The 19,162-nt window shown below is 40.3% G+C and overlaps 1 protein-coding gene across 1 annotated transcript in view; it reads left to right on the top strand.

Annotated features, from left to right (window-relative positions):
* The window catches only part of gmeb2 (glucocorticoid modulatory element binding protein 2), a 66,197-nt gene that overhangs the window by 17,884 nt on the left and 29,151 nt on the right, over positions 1-19,162 (top strand). The window contains exons 2-3 of the mRNA XM_060836335.1: positions 6,516-6,691; positions 14,335-14,426. Of these exons, the coding sequence (XP_060692318.1) occupies positions 6,561-6,691; positions 14,335-14,426 (223 nt within the window). The 5' untranslated portion in view covers positions 6,516-6,560. The remainder of the gene's footprint in view (positions 1-6,515; positions 6,692-14,334; positions 14,427-19,162) is intronic.

The raw sequence follows: 19,162 nt of genomic DNA, 5'->3' as shown, positions 1-19,162 counted from the left end.
CAGGGGGCAGGGTGGGAGGAGGTGTAGTCCAGGTAGCTGTGGGAGTCAGTCGGTTTATATTAGATGTCTGTGTTGAGTCGGTCGCCCGAGATAGAAATGGAAAGGTCTAGGAAGGGGAGGGAGGAGTCTGAGACAATCCAGGTGAATTTGAGGTCGGGATGGCAGGTGTTGGTAAAGTTGATGAGCTGTTCAACCTCCTCGTGGGAGCACGAGGCAGCGCCGATACAGTCATCGATGTAGCGGAGGAAAAGATGGGGGTGGTGCCAGTGTATTTGCGGAAGATGGACTGTTCCACATATCCTACGAAGAGACAGGCATAGCTGGGGCACGTGCGGGTGCCCATGGCAACTCCTTTAGTTTGGAGGAAGTGGGAGGATTGGAAAGAGAAGTTATTCAGGGTGAGGACCAGTTCAGTCTGTCGAAGGAGGGTGTCAGTGGAAGGGTACTGGTTGGTGCGGCGGGAAAGGAAGAAGCGGAGGGCTTTGAGTCCTTCGTGATGGGGGATGGATGTCCATCGTGAAGATAAGGCATTGGGGACCGGAGAAGCGAAAATCATGGAGGTGGAGGGCGTGGGTGGTGTCTCGAACGTAGGTGGGGAGTTCTTGGACTAAAGGGGACAGAACCGTGTCGAGGTATGCGGAGATGAGTTCGGTGGGGCAGGAGCAGGCTGAGACAATGGGTCGGCCGGGGCAGTCAGGTTTGTGGATTTTGGGCAGGAGGTAGAAACGGGCGGTGCGGGGTTGTGGGACTATGAGGTTGGAGGCGGTGGATGGGAGATCCCCTGAAGTGATGAGGTTATGGATGGTCTGGGAGATGATGGTTTGGTGGTGGGAGGTGGGGTCATGGTCAAGTGTGGCCTTGCTGTCTATGGGAAGTTACCTAGATTTATAAAGTCATAGAGATGTACAGCACGGAAACAGACCCTTCAGTCTAACTTGTCCGTGCCGACCAGATATCCCAACCCAATGTAGTCCCACAACATGACTTCCCAACTCTTGTACTCAATACTCTGAACAATAAAGGAAACCATACAAATGCCTTCTTAATTATCCTTCTTCACTATCCTATCTTCCTGTGACTCCACTTTCAAGGAGCTATGAACCTGCACTCCAAGGTTTTTTTGTTTAGCAACACTCCCTAGGACCTTACCATCAAGTGTATAAGTCTTGTTAAGATTTGCTGTCCCAAAATGCAGCATCTCACATTTATCTGAATTAAACTCCATCTGCCACTTCTCAGCCCATTGGTCCATCTGATCAAGATCCTGTTGTAATCTGCGGTAACCTTCTTTGCTATCTGCTACATCTCCAATTTTGGTGTCATCAGCAAACTATGCTAACTATACCTCTTATACTCACATTCAAATCATTTATATAAATGATGAAAAGTAGTGGACTCAGCACCGATCCATGTGGCACTCTACTGTTCTCAGGCTTCGAGTTTGAAAAACAACCCTCCACCACCACCTTCTACCTTTTGAGCCAGTTCTGAATCCAAATGGCTAGCTTCCTCTGTGTTCCATGAGATCTAACCCTGCTGACCGGTCTCCCATTGGGAACCTTGTCGACTGCCTTACTGAAGTCCACATAGATCACATCTACCGCTCTGCCCTCATCACTCCTCTTTGTTACTTCTTCAAAGAGCACAATCAAGTTTCTGAGACATGATTTCCCACGAACAAAGCCATTTTGACTATCCCTGATCAGTCCTTGCCTTTCCCATTATGTGTACATCCTGTCCCTCAGGATTCCTTTCAACAACTTGCCAATCACTGATGTCAGGCACACTGGTCTATAGTTCCCTGGCTTGTCCTTGCCTTTCTTAAACAGTGGCACCACGTTAGCAAACTTCCCGTCTTTTCTGTAGTTAAAGTATTTTGTCCTTGTTTTAACCGAGGCTGTAATAAGGTCAGGAGTTAAGTGTCCCTGCTCGAACCCAAATAATGTGTTGTCTGGCTTGATAGTATTATTGACATCTTTCCATCATTTTACTAGCAATCAGATGTAGGCTGATAGAATAGTAATTGGCTGGATTGGATTTGTCCTGATTTCAGTGTATTGGACATAGCTGGGCAATTTTCCAGGTGATTAGGAAGATGCCAATGTTGCAGCTGTACTGAAATTGTTTGGCTAATTTGGAAATTGCCTAGGAGAAAGTGAGGACTGCAGATGCTGATTCCTGAAGAAGGGCTCATGCCCGAAACGTCGATTCTCCTGCTCCTTGGATGCTGCCTGACCTGCTGCGCTTTTCCAGCAACACATTTTCAGCTCTAATTTGGAAATTGCGTCAAGTTTGGAATAATGGATCTTCAAGTACAATTGCAAAAATATTGTGAGGTCCACAACTTTTGTGGTATCATATAGAATGAATCACTTGAGTTGAAGATTAGCATCTTTGAAGCTGTGGACCTCCGGAGTGGCTGAGACAGATCATCCATCTGGCACTTCTGACTGAACACTGTGTTGTGTTTACTTCAGCTGTATGTTTGTACTGATGTGTTAGACTCAGTCATTATTGAGGTTAGGGATATTTGTGGAACCTCTTAATCATAGAGTCAGAGAGATATACAGCACAGAAACAGACCTTTTGGTCCTACATGTCCATGCCGAACAGATATTTGAAATAAATCTAGTCCCATTTGCCAGTATTTGTCCCATATCTCTCTAAAACCTTCCTGTTCATATAGCTATCGAGGTGACTTTTAAATGTTGTAATTGTACCAGCCTCCACCACTTCCTCTGATAGTTCATTCCAAACATTAACCACCATCTGAATGAAAATGTTGTCCTTAGGTCCCTTTTTATATTTTTCCCCTCTTACCTTAAACCTGTACCGTCTAGTTTTGGATTCTCCCACTCTGGCGAAACAACCTTGTCTATTTACAATACTCTTGCCCCTTATGATTCACAAACTTCGATAAGGTTACCCCTAAGAGTCTAACACTCCAGGGAAAATAGTCCCAGTCTATTCAGCTTCTCCCTTTAGCTCAAGCCCTCCAAACCTGGCAATATCCTTAAATCTTTTCTGAACCCTTTAAAGTTTCACAACTTCCTTTCCATGGCAGGGAGACCAGAGCTGCATGCAGTATTCTAATAGTCACCTAACCAATGTCCTATACAACCTCAACATGACCTCCCAACTGCTGTACATATTGCAGCGACTAATAAAGGCAAGCATACCAAATGCCTTTTTCACCATCCTTTCTACCTGTGACTCAATTTTCAAGGACTATGAACCAACACTCCAAGGTCTGTTTGTTCAACAGCATTCCCCAGGACCTTACCACTGATTTGTCTTTCCAAAATGCAGGACTCACATTTATCTAAATTAAATTCCATTTGCCATTCCTCAGCCCATTGGCCCATCTGATGAAGATCCTGTTGTACTTTGAGCTAATAATCTTTACTGTCCACTACATCTCCAGTTTTGGTGTCATCTGTAAACTTGCTAACCATACCTCCTATTTTCGCATCCAAATCATTTATATAAATGACGAAAAACAGTGGACCCAGCACTGATCCTTGTGACACATTGCTGGTCACAGGCCTCCAATGTAAAAAGCAACCCTCCATCACCACCTTCTATCTTCTACCTTCAAGCTAGTTTATATATCCAGATAGCTAGATTCCCCTTTATTCCGTGTGATTGTTCCTTGCTAACCAGTCTAGCATGAGGAATGAGGAACCTTGTTGAACACCTTATATGAAGTCCACATAGATCATCCTGCATTAAGTAACAACTGGATATGGCAAGATTGCAGATCTGATATGTTGTTTGTGCAGTTGATAATCTGTCCAAGATCTATTCCATTTTGCAAGGTTGTAGTGTCTTGCACAATGATAGATGGTATCCTCAACATTGAGATGTCTCTGTCAGGACTCTACTTTGATTACTTCTACAAATAATGTCATGTACAGGCAGATTGGTGAGGATGAGGTCGAGCAGGTTTTTTCCCCCTTGTTGGTTCTGTCACCATCTTCCATACATTCCTCTAACAACCATGTTCTTTCATCCAAGTGATGCTCAAACTGGTGGAGGGCTGATACATCAGCTGACGAATGGTTAACAGCATAAAGTTTCCTTGCCCCTGTTTGACCTGATACCCCTGTGATGACCTGACATGGGGTTTGAACACAATGTTGAGGATACTGAGGGCAGCTTGCTATTTACTCTGTACCACTGTGCTGGCCTCCAGTTGCTCTGTCCTATTGGTGAGACAAGACATAGCCAGGAATCATGATATTGTGTGTAAGGTGTGATTTCATGAGTATGACTTTACTCACTCGTGGAATGAGCGCATCACTGTTTAGCCGGTGTTTATTGCCTATCCCTAGTTGTCCTTGAGAAGATGGTGGTGGGCTACAATATTGAACTACTGTAGCCATGTGCTCTACCCACAATGCCATTTGGGAGGGAATTCCAGGATCTTGATCCAGCAAAAGTGAAAAAACAGCGATGTGTTTCCAAGTCAGAATTGTGAGCAGCTTGGAAGAAAAGTTGCAAGTGATGGTGTTCCTATGTACCTGCTGCTCTTGTCCTTCCAGATAGAAGTGATTATGGGTGTGGAAGGTGCTGTCGAAGAATCTTTGGAGAATTTCTGCAGTGCATCTTGTAGTATACATAGCAGCTACTGAGGTTTGGTGGATGTGGATGTGATGCCACTTAAACAGGTTGCTTTGTTCTAGATGGCATCAAGCTTCTTGAGTGTTATTGGAGTTGCATTCACTCAGTCAAGTGGGAATACTCCATCACACTCCTGACTTGTGCCTTGCAGGTGGAGTACCGGCTTTGGGGACTAAGGAGGTGAGTTGCCTGCCACAGTATTCCTAGCCTCTGAACAGATTTTGCGGCCACAGTATTTATAAGGCAAGTCCAGATAAGTTTCTAGTCAATGGTTTCTGATCAGCCGGTTGTTTGATAGTATTCTAAATTTCAGGAAAAACCCCAAGACTAGTGAGACTTTGGTCGTCGAATGACAGAAGTGTCATGAATTGAATGGTATCAGAGGTTAATTATGTCTTGGTATACACATGTGATTTAAAGATATATTCACTGACCTTGTCCATTCTTCATTTTGCTAAACTTCTCATGGTACTGCATCCAGCTTCTCAGGCTTTGTGTCTGGCATTGACCTCCATGCCTATCTGCTCTCCGGGTCAAAATATTTTTTGTTTCAACAACTCCTTTTGAGATTTCTAAAGGGCTTTTTTTTAATTTTATGGGCTATGTTTTATTTTCAGGGGCTATCTTTTTATCCTTACTAACCCTTTTATTGGATGAGATGCAGTTACGTAGTAACATTGCACTCAGTGATATATGGGGTATTTGAACTCGTAGAACTAGAATTGATCAATGTTCTCCACAAGTATCAGTCCTCCATGATCCTTACATCCACAGTGCACAAGAAAAACGTAATGTTCCTGGACACGACAGAATTTAAATTTGCAGAAGACACCGGCCATAAGTTATCAACAAATACATGACACACACTTTGTAAAAAGCATGTTAATTTGGAAGGAACACACTATCTGTAACTTAAAAGTTTGTCATTCCCAGTTAACTAGGTTCCTTTGGTAACAGGCTTCCCTTGGTAACAGGCTTCCCTTGGCAGCCTCTCTCCCCTTTGCAGTCATTGGCTTCTTCCCCTTCCTATAGGCAAACTGTCTATTAAAATATTAATATTAATAATCTATTAATAAAGCCTAGGATACTGTATATGTTGTGAACTGTGATCTCAACCTGGTCCACCATCTTTAATAAATTATGCACATATTCATCCAAGTCCCTGTACTCCTGCATGCCCTTCAGATTGTACCCTTTACTTCTGTTTTCTGTTCATCATCTTCCTACCAAAATGCATAACCTTTATACTGCTCCATATTGAACTTCGACTGCCACCGATTCACCAACTCCAGTTTAGGTCTTCCTCAAATTCTGCACTGTTCCAACAGTTACAATGTTTCTTCCTTGGTAAATCTCAAGCATTTGGAAATATGCACAAGGATGATTGAAGGCAATATGAATGAACAATGTCAAAATGTGAACTGGTCTCATTGAACAGGAAGTGAGAGCAGCAGAGAATAAAACTGAGTGAAGAATGATTGTACATAGTGTGGCCAACCCTCAGTATTAGGATGGATAAAATATGAGGCAAACCTCTGTGGACCATTCGTCAAATTTTCCCACCTACAATTTCTCTGTCAGCCCTGCTCTCCTAAAATAGAAACATCAGAGAATCAGCAGCATTAATGCATGTTGAAAATCTCCAAGTTGTCAATTGTCTGCTGCTGCTTAGATGTATGCCAGTTATAGTTTGTGCCCCATCGTATGGTTACCAATTAACTAGTTAAAATAACTAAATTATGGCTCATGAGTATCTTGCAAAGCCTGAGGCTGAAGAATCATTTGACAATGAAACGTAAACATTAGTCTGTTCTTTGAGTTACTTCAAATTATGTTCGTACTGTAGTTTTTCATAAACTTAGTAATTTGTTGAACTTATGCTTTCTTTTTAGCTGGACAAACTTCTGAGATCAACTTTCTTAGAGTTTACTGCAGCTATGGCTACTCCTGATGTCAGTGTTCATGTGGAGGAGGTGGTTGTCGTGACAACACCTGACACCCCATCAGATGGAAATGCAGTTGAAGATGTTAAGACCGTTTTGGTAGACTTCAAATCAACCCAGCCGAGGTAGGGAAACATACTATACATTAAAGTGTTTAATTAATGAAATCATAGATCTTAACATGTTTCCAGATTCTCCAAATAATAATGGCTTAATGCAGTTTTACATTTGGATAACAGTTGACATTATTGCAACCCAATTATATCAGTTACTTTTCTTTAAAAGGAAGATGTTAATTTTTTGTCAGAACTGTGAGGACAGTACTTAGCTTAAGGCAGGATTTTCTTTAAAAGGAATTGATAAATTCAGCTGTACAACTGAATCCTTTGTCTTTATGGATGTTGATTGTGTCATATATATGGGAAACCAGATAGGATTGATAAGAGATTTATAAAAACATTACTTTTCTGAATGGGAATTTACTTTTTAATTTATCAAAACGAATCCTAGATATCATACTAACAATGTCATGGTTGTGGCTATGTTCGCCGAGCTGCGAAGTTGATTTGCAGATGTTTCCTCCCCTGTCTAGGTGACATCTTCAGTGCTTTGGAGCCTCCTGTGAAGCGCTGCTGTACTGTGTCTTCTGGAATTTATTTGGTTCTGTTCCTACTGCTTCCAGTTGCCGGTTCTTGTTGTTCATTGTAGTGGCCGGTATTTTGGGTCTAGGTCAATGCTCGTTGATAGAGTCCATGAATGAGCGCCATGCTTCTAGGAATTATTTGGCTGTCCTATATTTAGATTGTCCTATGATCGTTGTGTTTTCCCAGCTGAGTTTGTGGTCCCTGTCATCTGTGTGTATGGCTACTAGGGACAGCTGGTCATAGTATTCAGTGGCTGGTTGGTGTTCATTTCTACATAATCAGCATACCGACGGACAAGGGTAGAATGACGGTTATTGTGGACAAGATCGAATATATTCAGAAAGCAGAGAAACTACTTGCAGATACTGACACTTACCTACAGAGGGAGTTTGATGCCATGACACAGCAAACCAATAGAATAAATAACACACTATGTAACCTTCAAAAAAGGGACTAATAACCAGGATTGACCTATAAAGGATGAAACCAGAAAGCAATAACACGTCAAGATTTTATGGATTACCCAAAGTACACAAACCAGACATATCACTTTGCCCCATTGTGACACTGCCGGAACGTAATCACATGAACTGGCAAAAGAACTCCAACAAAAATGAAAATATCTTATCAGCAGATCAGAAAACTCATCAATCGTCACAGGAATTCTTAGACAATATCAAAAACTTCAACATAGACAAGTATGAAGCAATGGTCTCATTTAATGTAATGGCACTGTTGACCTCAATTGGCAAAACTCTAGCCAGAGAGACAATAGCCAACCTCCTGGACAGGCAGAACAGAGAACACAACGGGGAAACTATCGATGAGGACAGCATGCTCAAACTACTAGACCCCTGTGCCTGACGACACACTTCTCATTCAGCAACTAAATATATGAACAGATCAGTGGAACACCAATGGACTCTCCCATCTCTGGGCTCACAGGACAGGCAGTGATGTAAAGATTGGAAATAGCAGCCTTACCCAAATCTAGCCCAAACTCTGGTTCCAATACATGGATGACACTTCTATTCTCATTAAGATAACAAATATCAAAAATCCATCTGATCATCAACACCATGCTCTCGGGGATCAGATTTACGAGAGAGGAGGAAACAAACAGTCAACTCTCATTCCTGGATGTGATGGTACAAAGAACATACAACAGTGATTGCACCATAGAAGTGTACAGGCAAGCCACACACACTGACCAGGTCCTGAATTACAACAGCAACCACCCAAACACACACAAAAGAAGCTGCATTAGGACCCAGTTAAAAAGGGCTACAACACCCTGCAACACTCCAGATCTACAAAGGAAAGAAGAAGAACACCTGTTCAGGGTCTTCGCCAGTATGGATATTCTCACAATTGCATCCTCCTATGCCTAACAGACAAACAACTTGACGAGGACATGCCATGACCTAACTCACTAGCCATGCTATCCTACATTAAAACCTTCTCAGAACTGATGGCCAGACTTCTCCGACCACTGGGATTCATGAGAGCGCAAGATAGTCATGTTCAGACAATGACTCACGAGAACAAAAGACCCTATACCTATCATGTGCAAGACTGATGTAACTGTCAAGATTCCTTGTAAAGACTACACGAAACACTATACAGAGCAAACATGCAGACAACTAGCAATCCACATTCGCGAACACCAACTAGCCACTAAAGGTCACAACCAGCTATACCTACTAGCCATACACACAGATGACAGGCATCACAGATTCAACTGGGACAACACAATGATCATAGGATAGTCAGAGAATTCCTAGAAGCATCCATGGACTCTATAAGCAAGCACTTTTTAAGGGGAAATTTAGATCACTGAGTGGAAGTTTGCTAGGTATAAAAAGGTGGAAAAGTTTATTACAATGCCACAGTGAACATATGTGGATTGTTCCATTTAATTTGAAAGAGTTGTAACTCAGCTGCGGGTGGAATGAATTGCTCAATAAAAATGAGGTGAAAACTAATATGGTCTCATTCAGTGTGGTCACCTGGTCCTTTGAATCTGATTGCAGTAAGAAACAAGTTTGCTGGTATATTGAAGAAGTGAATGGTAAGTATGCTCCTAACATTGCACACATTTCTTATGAAGCATACCATCAAGCATACTAGAAATCCAGGTTGGGAATTTCTAAACCCTCTATGAAGTACAATTTCACATGACTATTTTCTTTTTGAAATTATCTTTCCTTATGCCTGGTAGTGCAACTTTCTTGCATGTATTGATGGGAGATGTGGAAAAGCAAACAGATGCTGTGACTGAGAACTAAATTTATATCTTTCCCGTTAGAGCATTCATTTAGGGATCAGCAGCTGTAGATGCAGAGTGAAGCCCTTTTCTCTAAAATTGCAGTCACTATAGTAGATTAGATTACTTACAGTGTGGAAACAGGCCCTTCGGCCCAACAAGTCCACACCGACCCTGCACCCAACACTACGGGCAATTTAGCTTGGCCAATTCATCTAACCTGCACATTTTTGAACTGTGGGAGGAAACCGGAGCACCACGCACACACTGGGAAAATGTGCAAACGCCACACAGTCAGTTGCCACAGGTGGGAGTTGAAACCGGGTCTCTGGCGCTGTGAGGCAGCAGTGCTAACCACTGTGCTGCCCACTTGATTGCTATTAACTGATGACATTATGTCTGCCTTTGCAGAAACAACTAGTGCATGAAGAACAATATAGTAATATTCTGTAAAAATGTAACAACAATACCAACATTTAGATATGAAATTCTCTCAAGGTATTTCACAGGAGAGTTTGGAAACAAAATTTCACAAGTTTGGTAAGGTCCTCTGGAGTGGTGCTGAACAAAGACCTTGGAATGCAGGTTCCTAGCTCCTTGAAAGTGAAGTCGCAGGTAGATAGGATAGTGAAGAAGGCATTGGTATGCTTTCCTTTATTGGTCAGAGTATTGAGTAGAGGGATTGGGAGGTCATGTTGGGCTGTACAGTATATTGGTTAGGCCACTGTTGGAATATTGCATGCAATTCTGGTCTCCTTCCTATCGGAAAGATGTTGTGAAACTTGAAAGGGTTCAGAAAAGATTTACAAGGATGTTGCCAGGGTTTGAGGATTTGAGCTACAGGGAGAGGCTGAACAGGCTGGGGCTGTTTTCCCTGGATTACAAAATTGAGGGACCTGGATAAGATAAATAGACAAAGCCTTTTCCTTGGGCTCGGGAATCCAGAATGAGAGGGCATAGGTTTAGGGTGAGGGGGGGAAAGATATGAAAGAGACCTCAGGGGCAACTTTTTCACGCAGAGGGTGGTATGTGTATGGAATGAGCTGCCGGAGGAAGTGGTGGAGGCTGGTACAATTGCAACATTTAAGAGGCATTTGAATGGGTATCTGAATAGGAAAGGTTTGGAGGGATATGGGCCTGGTGCTGGCAGGTGGGACGAGATTGGGTTAGGATATCTGGTCGGCATGGATGGGTTGGACTGAAGGGTCTGTTACCATGCTGTACATCTCTATGACTCTAAGTTATATAATGAGATATTAGGACAAATTGTTAAAAGCTTGATCAAAGTGATTAATTTTAAGACCATGAGAAATAGGAACAGGAATAGGCCATTTGGTCCCTCTAGTTCCGACATTCCTCGTATCCACTTTCCTATCTTTTCCCCATTTGCCTCATTCGTTGTCCATCTTAATCCGAATGCTTCATTATTAAAATATAAAGTCCTTAAGTTTGTACTGTTATGAAATTTCCCTTTGGCTTTTATGTGTCCTTGGTGCAATATAACATTCACAGATTCTGTTCTTTTTTATTTACTGGTAACAATCAGCTCCATCACTAACTTGCATTGCTAACTTCTCCATTACCGTTGATTTTCTAATTTTTCATGCAACTGAACCCATCCCTTCTATTTAGTTTAGAACCCTCCATGTTTTAAGGAACAATGTAAAGGAAGTAGAAATTTGTTCAGGCAGCAGTGTGCTGAAAATGAATTCCTATTCTTGAGGACTATTAATGTGATAATGTGGTTATTAATTGTGGATGTTATGACCAGGTGAGGAAGGTCATGGCTTTCTTTCTGAATTTTCCTTTTTTGTTAGCATGTAACAATTTATTTTTGATCTGGTAAATTAAGTTTAGTTGGAGGAGAATCAATTCCAAGTTTTTTTTTTGCTGAAAGAGAATGGGTTTTGTTATCAGAGAAGAAATAAACTGCAACAACAAACACTCATACAAAACACAGGTTACCCCTTGTTTTGCCACCTTCTTTGTACTTAGTACAGAGAGGGAGATGAAGACAGGTGCGCCTCATTTTTTTAAAATCTAGTTGAGTTCCAAGAATCGAAGTCCCAACTGTTTAGCTGCTATTTAGGTTCCTCAGAAGTGGTGAGGTTTGCAGTTACTCTTGATTTCTCAGTCATTGGAGGTTTTTCCAAGATTTGTTTTCCCACCAGCACTTGTTTGCTTAGATTCAGGGAGAGGGATCTTCCCTCATTCTATTGTTTTCAGACTATAATTTTTTCTCTGACCTTTGTTGCTCAAAGAAAACTACTGAATTATGGTTTGTTTGTATGTCTGCTGTCTAACTCCACATGTTTTTTTCAAACTCTGCAGGTAGCCTTTCATGAGCAATATATACATTAGTTATACTAGTGTGAGTCCGAGATATGAATTTCTTGACAATTTTGAGTCTCAATGCCTGTTTTTTAAAATGGTAATATTGAGATAACAGTTTTTTATATACTCCACGTAGGTTGCCTGGGCTTGTCAGTTGATAAAAGAAGCCATTTTCAGTCATCAGTATTCTTTTTAAAAAAAAGCTTTAGTCCATTAAAGTATTTGGTGTTAAGGTCAAATGAGGAAAGGCCAAAATTGGATTGCATAGATTTTTTTAATCTCTGAGGGCTGAACTGAAGGGGATTCAAAGAATGTTTTCTTACCGTCAGAATGTTCACCTGCCATAGGATTCCAGAATCCTGATACATCAATGGAAAATGAGACAGGAGCACACTGTCCCTTCACTTGCAGTGAGAAATTCCTTTGGAAAAATGTCATTTGCATAAACATGGCTTTTAACAAAAGTGAACTTGTACTATTTTATGTACACGAAAATGTGTAGTAACAAGCTCAGTTTCCTGATTCCTGTCTACTTCCTATAATAGAGCTGAATATGTGTTGCTGGAAAAGCACAGCAGGTCAGGCAGCATCCAAGGAGCAGGAGAATCGACGTTTCGCGCATGAGCCCTTCAGGAATCATTCCTGAAGAAGGGCTCATGCCCGAAATGTCGATTCTCCTGCTCCTTGGATGCTGCCTGACCTGCTGCGCTTTTCAAGCAACACATTTCCAGCTCAACTCCAGCATCTGCAGTCCTCACTTTCTCCTATTTCCTATAACATCAGCGTTTCATCATATTGGGGTTTAGGAATCATTAATATTTGTTATTGAAAGCAATGTACTCTTGCTGTCTGGATTACTTTAGTCATTTGTGTTTAGGTAGCAATAATGCTTCCAACAAATACATACTATCAGCCATAGTATACTCTGAGAAGCTGGGAACTAGGAGAAAGTGAGGACTGCAGATGCTGGGGATCAGAGCTTAAAAATGTGTTGCTGGAAAAGCGCAGCAAGTCAGGCAGCATCAAAGGAGAAGGAGAATCGATGTTTCGGGCCTTCTCCTTTGATGCTGCCTGACCTGCTGCGCTTTTCCAGCAACACCTTTTTAAGAAACTGGGAACTGTAGAGTAACTTGGACTGTGTGCTTCTCAAAGAATGTACATTGTTAAATCAGTGTATTTAAAGTGTACTGAGGCACCTCAGAGTGAAATAAGTTTGGAAAACGATAAAAGATGTTTTTCCGTGCTATAAGGAAAGGCATTACTATGTGGTAGTTGGGCTATAGTGCATATATTACACACCCTTTATATCTGTTTTGTTTTCTGTAACTTCCAACTGGAAATGTTTGCCTTTGAACTACATACCTGGTGTGGAATGTATTCTGAAAATATTAAGACTATTGGTCAAATCAAATGGAGCATGTTGTCTTGAAAATGTTAAGGTTTCTTCGAAATGCTATAATATTCAAGCCAAAATGTTTTCCTAGTGTTTTGTGTACAAATGTTATGAATAAAGTACATGATTAGGAAAAAAAATACTCAATAAAGCAACACCTTATTGTTTATTTTAAATAATATAGATTTAGTGCCACATTTAATATTGTTTATTCATAATTGGCTCAATTGCTTTTTTGGGAAAGTTCTGTTAAGTACAAGTGATTAAGGCCTTGACACAAACGATGTAAGTATCTTTGATTATTAGATGGTTGGTGATGGTTGTAAAATTTGACTTTTAATTTCACATAGTAGTCATGTTTAAAACATTTTCCTAGATAAAATAAGTCCAAATTTTGTATTATTTGAGATAAGCTTGTGTAAAGTGGTAATGATTAAACAAATTTTGTAGTACTGTTTTTGGGTCAACTTGTTAAAGATTTCAGCTCTGGGAAAATTTTGCCAATGTTGACAATCCTTATCAAATTGAGGCATTTGCAGTTGTGATATAGCTCAGCTAGCTAAGTAGTAATGCCCTTCACTATAGCATAGAGAAAAAGTCTTTAATGTTCTAAGTTGACTGAGTTTGAGGACAGACTTCTGACCTGAAGGCACTGCAATACCCAGGCCTTCTGTGGCATAATTTAGTGATAAAAACATAACATAAGTGCTCCGGTTTCCTCCCACAGTCCAAAGATGTGCGGGTCAGGTGAATTGGCCATGCTAAATTGCCCGTAGTGTTAGGTAAGGGGCAAATGTAGGGGTATGGGTGGGTTGCGCTTCGGCGGGTCGGTGTGGACTTGTTGGGCCGAAGGACCTCTTTCCACACTGTAAGTAATCTAATCTAATCTAATCAAAACACTAAAAAATTAGCCATATTGTATGCCATTTATTTAAAATGATTATTCATTCATCTTTAACTTTTAAAAAACAGATGAATTAAATGGGGAACATCTGTCATTGTAATTCTGTATAGCACATTAAGTACAGATTATCACATAGTTATACAAATGACATTTTTATTCCTGCTATTAACGTTGGTTGGTTGTAAAACTCCTAATACTAACAACATTCTTTGTTTCTGACTGAGCAGTGGAGGATTAAGTGACGACAGTATGGACTCTGTCAACACCCCTGGAACCTATTCATCTTCCTCCACATTGATCCAGAAAGGTGATGTTATTGGTAAGTGGAAAGACTGCATTCAGTGAGTAATGGATAATAATACGTTGTGGCAATAATTGTGATTTAGACTTAAAACCTATTTTGTCTATTCTTGCTTTTAAGAATTAGAAGTAAATGTAAATCTGAACAATGATAGTGAAGAAGTGGCTAAATTAGCGTTGCATCTTTTATGGTAAGGAGTAAACTTGCATCCCTCTGAAAATAACTTAAAAACTCTAAAATGTGGAACACCAGTTGCATCTGAGGGATATTGCAATGTATAGAACAATATTTTTAAATATTACATCTGGAATTTAGCTTTGCAGTTGTTCAAAATTAATGTTTGTTAAACCCCAATTTACTTGTGTGTCAGGTAGAAGAACTTCAATTCCTGATGTGCCCAGGAACAGCTGTTACATTTGTGGCACGGGACAGGCACATACTCTTCTAAGCATTGTGGTTGCTTTGGTGGCCTTTGCAGGGATAGTAGTTTATGTGCGTATGATGCCACATGACCTCTGAGAATCTGGGAAAAGAGGCTCCAGGCGGCAGAGGTTGTTAGCAAGTTTCAGGCACTCAGGGTTGTGGAGAGGTCCTGAGGAGCTGAGAACATGGTGAAGAGAGAAGGGAACAGGCGAAGACCTCATTTTGCAAAAAATGCAGTAATGGGCTCTGAGGAGTCATTCAAGTTCTAGGAACCATTTGATAGCTGAGAGTGGAGGTAAAAAAACCCAAAATCAGTATTTGTTTGATATAGCTGAGAAATATTAGAGCACAGAGAAACCCTGGGTAATGCCAAAGACCTGGAATGGTGCCAGTGAGGAGGTTATGGTCTGTCGCCTCAGAAGTCGCATGGAGTTCAGGTTCCTAGCTCCTTGAAAGTGGAATAGCAGGTAGATAGGATAGTGAAGAAGGCATTTGGTATGCTTTCCTTTATTGGTCAGAGTATTGAGTACAGGCGTTGAGAGGTCATGTTGCGGCTGTACAGTACATTGGTTAGGCCACTGTTGGAATATTGCGTGCAATTCTGGTTTCCTTCTATCAGAAAGATGTTGTGAAACTTGTAAATCTTTTCTGAACCCTTTCAAGGGCGTTGCCAGGGTTGGAGGATCTGAACTACAGGGAGAGCCTGAACAGGCTGGGGTGTTTTCCCTGGAGCGTTGGAGACTGAAGGGTGACCTTATAGAGATTTACAAAATTATGAGGGACATGGATGGGATAAATAGATAGTCTTTTCCCTGGGGTCGGGGAGTCCAGAACGAGAGGATATAGGTTTAGGGTGAGAGGGGAAAGATATAAAAGAGACCTAAGGGGCAACTTATTCATGCAGAGGGTTCGATGTGTACGGAATGAGCTGCCAGAGGAAGTGATGGAGGTTGGTACAATTGCAACATTTAAGAGGCATTTGGATGGATAAATGAATAGGAAAGGTTTGGAGGGATATGGTCCGGGTGCTGGCAGGTGGGACTAGATTGGGTTGGGATGTCTGGTTGGCATGGACGGATTGGACCGAAGGGTCTGTTTCCGTGCTGTACATCTGTATGACTCTATGACCTGATCAATCTTTGAGGCAATCCATGGTGGAATAACTTTTGAGGCTGTTCTGAAGTTATGCCTTTGAAAATGAAGAGTTAGAATCTCTTCTAGGGAGATAAAGTTGAAATGAGATTTGGTGTCCCATTGCAGTATTACTATCTTGGGTACGTGCTGAGTAAATTAAGGAATCTCTCTTGGCTACATCTGCTATTTAGTATATTCTGAGGGGTATTTGTGTCAAACCATTTTATCTTGTTAGTTGTAGATTTTAGCTTAAAAAGTGTTTATATATTGCAGATTATTTTAATAGGGAGTTGGTTAGCTGAGTTGGTTGAATGGCTTCTTTGCAGTGCAAAGATTTGCCACAGCATGGTTTAATTTCCCACACCAGCTGAGGTTACCATGAAGGACTCTCCTTCTCAACCTCTCTCCTTGCTAGAGACATGGTAACCCTCATATTAAACTAGCACCAGTCATATTTGTCTCACAAGAGACCAGGCTGTGGTCTGGTAAGACTATGGCGAATTTACCGATACTTTTAGATTATTAGACCTTTCTAACTTGATAACGTTTATTTTGCTTGTTCACAATCCTGAAATATTGTGGTTGCTGGCCCATTGCCAGTTTGTAACAAAATTTGCGGTCTCGTTCAGGTTATAACAACTGTAATTGAATTATTTACATATTGAGTCAAGAGTTTGCAGCGTGTGTAAAAGAAACTGACAACTGTTTTAATTTCTCAGATAAAGAAATTCAACATAGCTTATTTCTCAACAAATTTTTTTATTGTAGTTGCATTATTGATCACTCAAGGAACTGAAATGGGGAAGAATTCAGAATTACACTCTGGGTTGTAATGAGTCTTTGGTCATTCAGTGAAAATTGCAACATTGTAACATTCATGGGTATAGAGAATTCCAAAGTTGCTAGGTGGCTACATTCTGTTTTGCCATGTGTTAGCAGTGGGCTTTTTGCAATATTTTTATGATCATCAGAATATTTCTGGGGTCGCAGACAGTTGAAGCAGACTCCATGTTAGGACGACCCATTTTAGTTGTCCTGAATGGAAGAAGTCTAGAGTAATTGGATGGACCTGTGCTGTTGGAACAAACTCAGGGAAAAATTCTAGGAATTAATAAGCAGCTAAGAATTGTGTCAGGGCTCTAATATCCTGGGGAGTTGTGAAAGTGAAAGGGTCACTGGTTGTCGTTCTGGGGAAGTCATGAGGGTTTTGGAAGAAGTCTACAAGCATTAATACTTCAGTGCAGCTGAGAGTGAGGATGTTGAAAAGACTGTAAACAACATTTGTTTTGATGCATTATGATCGACCATATGACCACTGTTTACTCCCATGATACTTCTGTGATTTTGTTAATCTAAATGATGAAAATGAGAGTTCAGGGAAAACCCATGGATAATCTTTAGGCTGGTGAAGCCTGCTGTGAGCAAAAAAACATCAAGAATGGGAGCAAAGGCTGGCATTTGGCCCATTGAGCCTGCTCACCATTCAATATGAAAATGAATAATTCTGTATTTTGCAACTACACCCTTCCCCATACGCCTTTGAAGCCCTGAGAAGCTGGAGATAAATCAAATGTTTCAGTACTGGATTGCAGTTATGGAGTCAAGGTGAGTGAATCCAGGACAGAAAGGTGATGCAGTCCATGACGGAATTGCTCTTAAAAGGAGTGACCAGCAAAAGTGAAGAATTGAATCCCTTGTAAAGTTCAATGAGATTTGGTTACTGAGAAATCTTTGGGATCTGTCCTGATCATATTTGCTATGATATCTGCTGTGGTTGTAAAAATATTACCCATGTTAATCATCAAATTTTAATTTCTTGGTGTTAAAAATGTGGATTACATATATTTTAGATTGTATTAAAGTATTGTCGCTTGTTCAAAACCACGGAATGTTGTAGCTTTACTCTCTTAGTAAATCCCCTCGATAAAACCTTTTGCCATGATTTAAAAAAAATAGGGTTATTGATCCCTAACTAGATTGTAACATGGTTCAGTCAATAGTGCCTGGAAATATAGCATAAAGTCGGTGGTCTGGTCTGGAATTATAACAGGTGAAATTTACTGATTTTTAAATGATAAGATAACAAAGGGAACTTACGTATATATTTTATGATTTTGAAATCTTAATAGCAGTAGTAGATGTACTTTATACTGCAATGCTCTTGCATAAGAGGAAATTATGTTACCAGATGACATAGCTGTCATCATGGGCAGTCAGTTAATCTGAACTTCTAGCTACCATCACTACGTGACTTGATTTCATCATATACTTTGGCAGAGGAAGACCACTGATTAATCAAACAATCTTTCAACATAATCATATTCCTACAGCTTTTATAACGAAAATAGATTCAATCACATAATGCTGGAATTAATAATGGCACTAGCAAAACTGCTAGTAAAATTTGGGCATTTCATTCACCATAAATGTTTCCTGAAGAAGTTTTTTTCAAGCAAATTTTAGTTTTAGTAAGGTTTCCAACTAATACTAGTGTCGTTATATTTTTGGAACACGTTTTCCCGAGATAATAAAACCACATCATGCTGTGGAAACATTTATTTGTCCTGCTATGTTATTTTACAGTGAATTACAAAGGGGGTATTTGCTTGTTGGTATCCCTTCTGTTTTGATGCATAGAATGGTGCATGGTGAACTCACCAGTGCTTAGCTAAAATGAATGTTCTTTAGAGATTTAAAAAAAACTAAAATATGTCAGGAGCGAGGAGGAAGAAAGCAAATAAACGGTTTGAGTTTAATAGAAGATCAACAGATAATATATATATAAAAATAGTTTGAGTTGGAAAAACAAAATTATTTGAGGAGACAGGGAGAAATAAAGCAAGTGCAACAGTGTTGATAAGAAAGCTTATCTTTTTCTAGCACAGACACCCATGCAATAGAGAGATTCCAGTTTTTGTTACTGTCTTAATAAGTGTTTTATTAGTGTCACAGTGAATAAACAGAAAACATCCAAGACCATTACCCCATTATAATAACTGGTGATGGTAGGGTTAAAATACCATGAATATTTCTGTGATGAAAACATTTGCCTCATATAATTAAGATTATATATAAATTGCTAATAAGGACTGAAAAGTGGAGCTTCTCTTTGAATTTTGAAATGCTGTCATTTTCTCTGAATAGATGTCCAAGAGAGTTGTGTGTACCAAGCCTACCTTCGTAGTCATGTTTAAATA

This window comes from Hemiscyllium ocellatum, chromosome 15 (genome assembly GCF_020745735.1).
Source record: "Hemiscyllium ocellatum isolate sHemOce1 chromosome 15, sHemOce1.pat.X.cur, whole genome shotgun sequence".
NCBI classification, from domain to species: Eukaryota; Metazoa; Chordata; class Chondrichthyes; order Orectolobiformes; family Hemiscylliidae; genus Hemiscyllium; species Hemiscyllium ocellatum.
The sequence above is the reverse complement of the archived record's forward strand: the minus strand, read 5'-3'. Positions and strand labels throughout refer to the sequence as shown.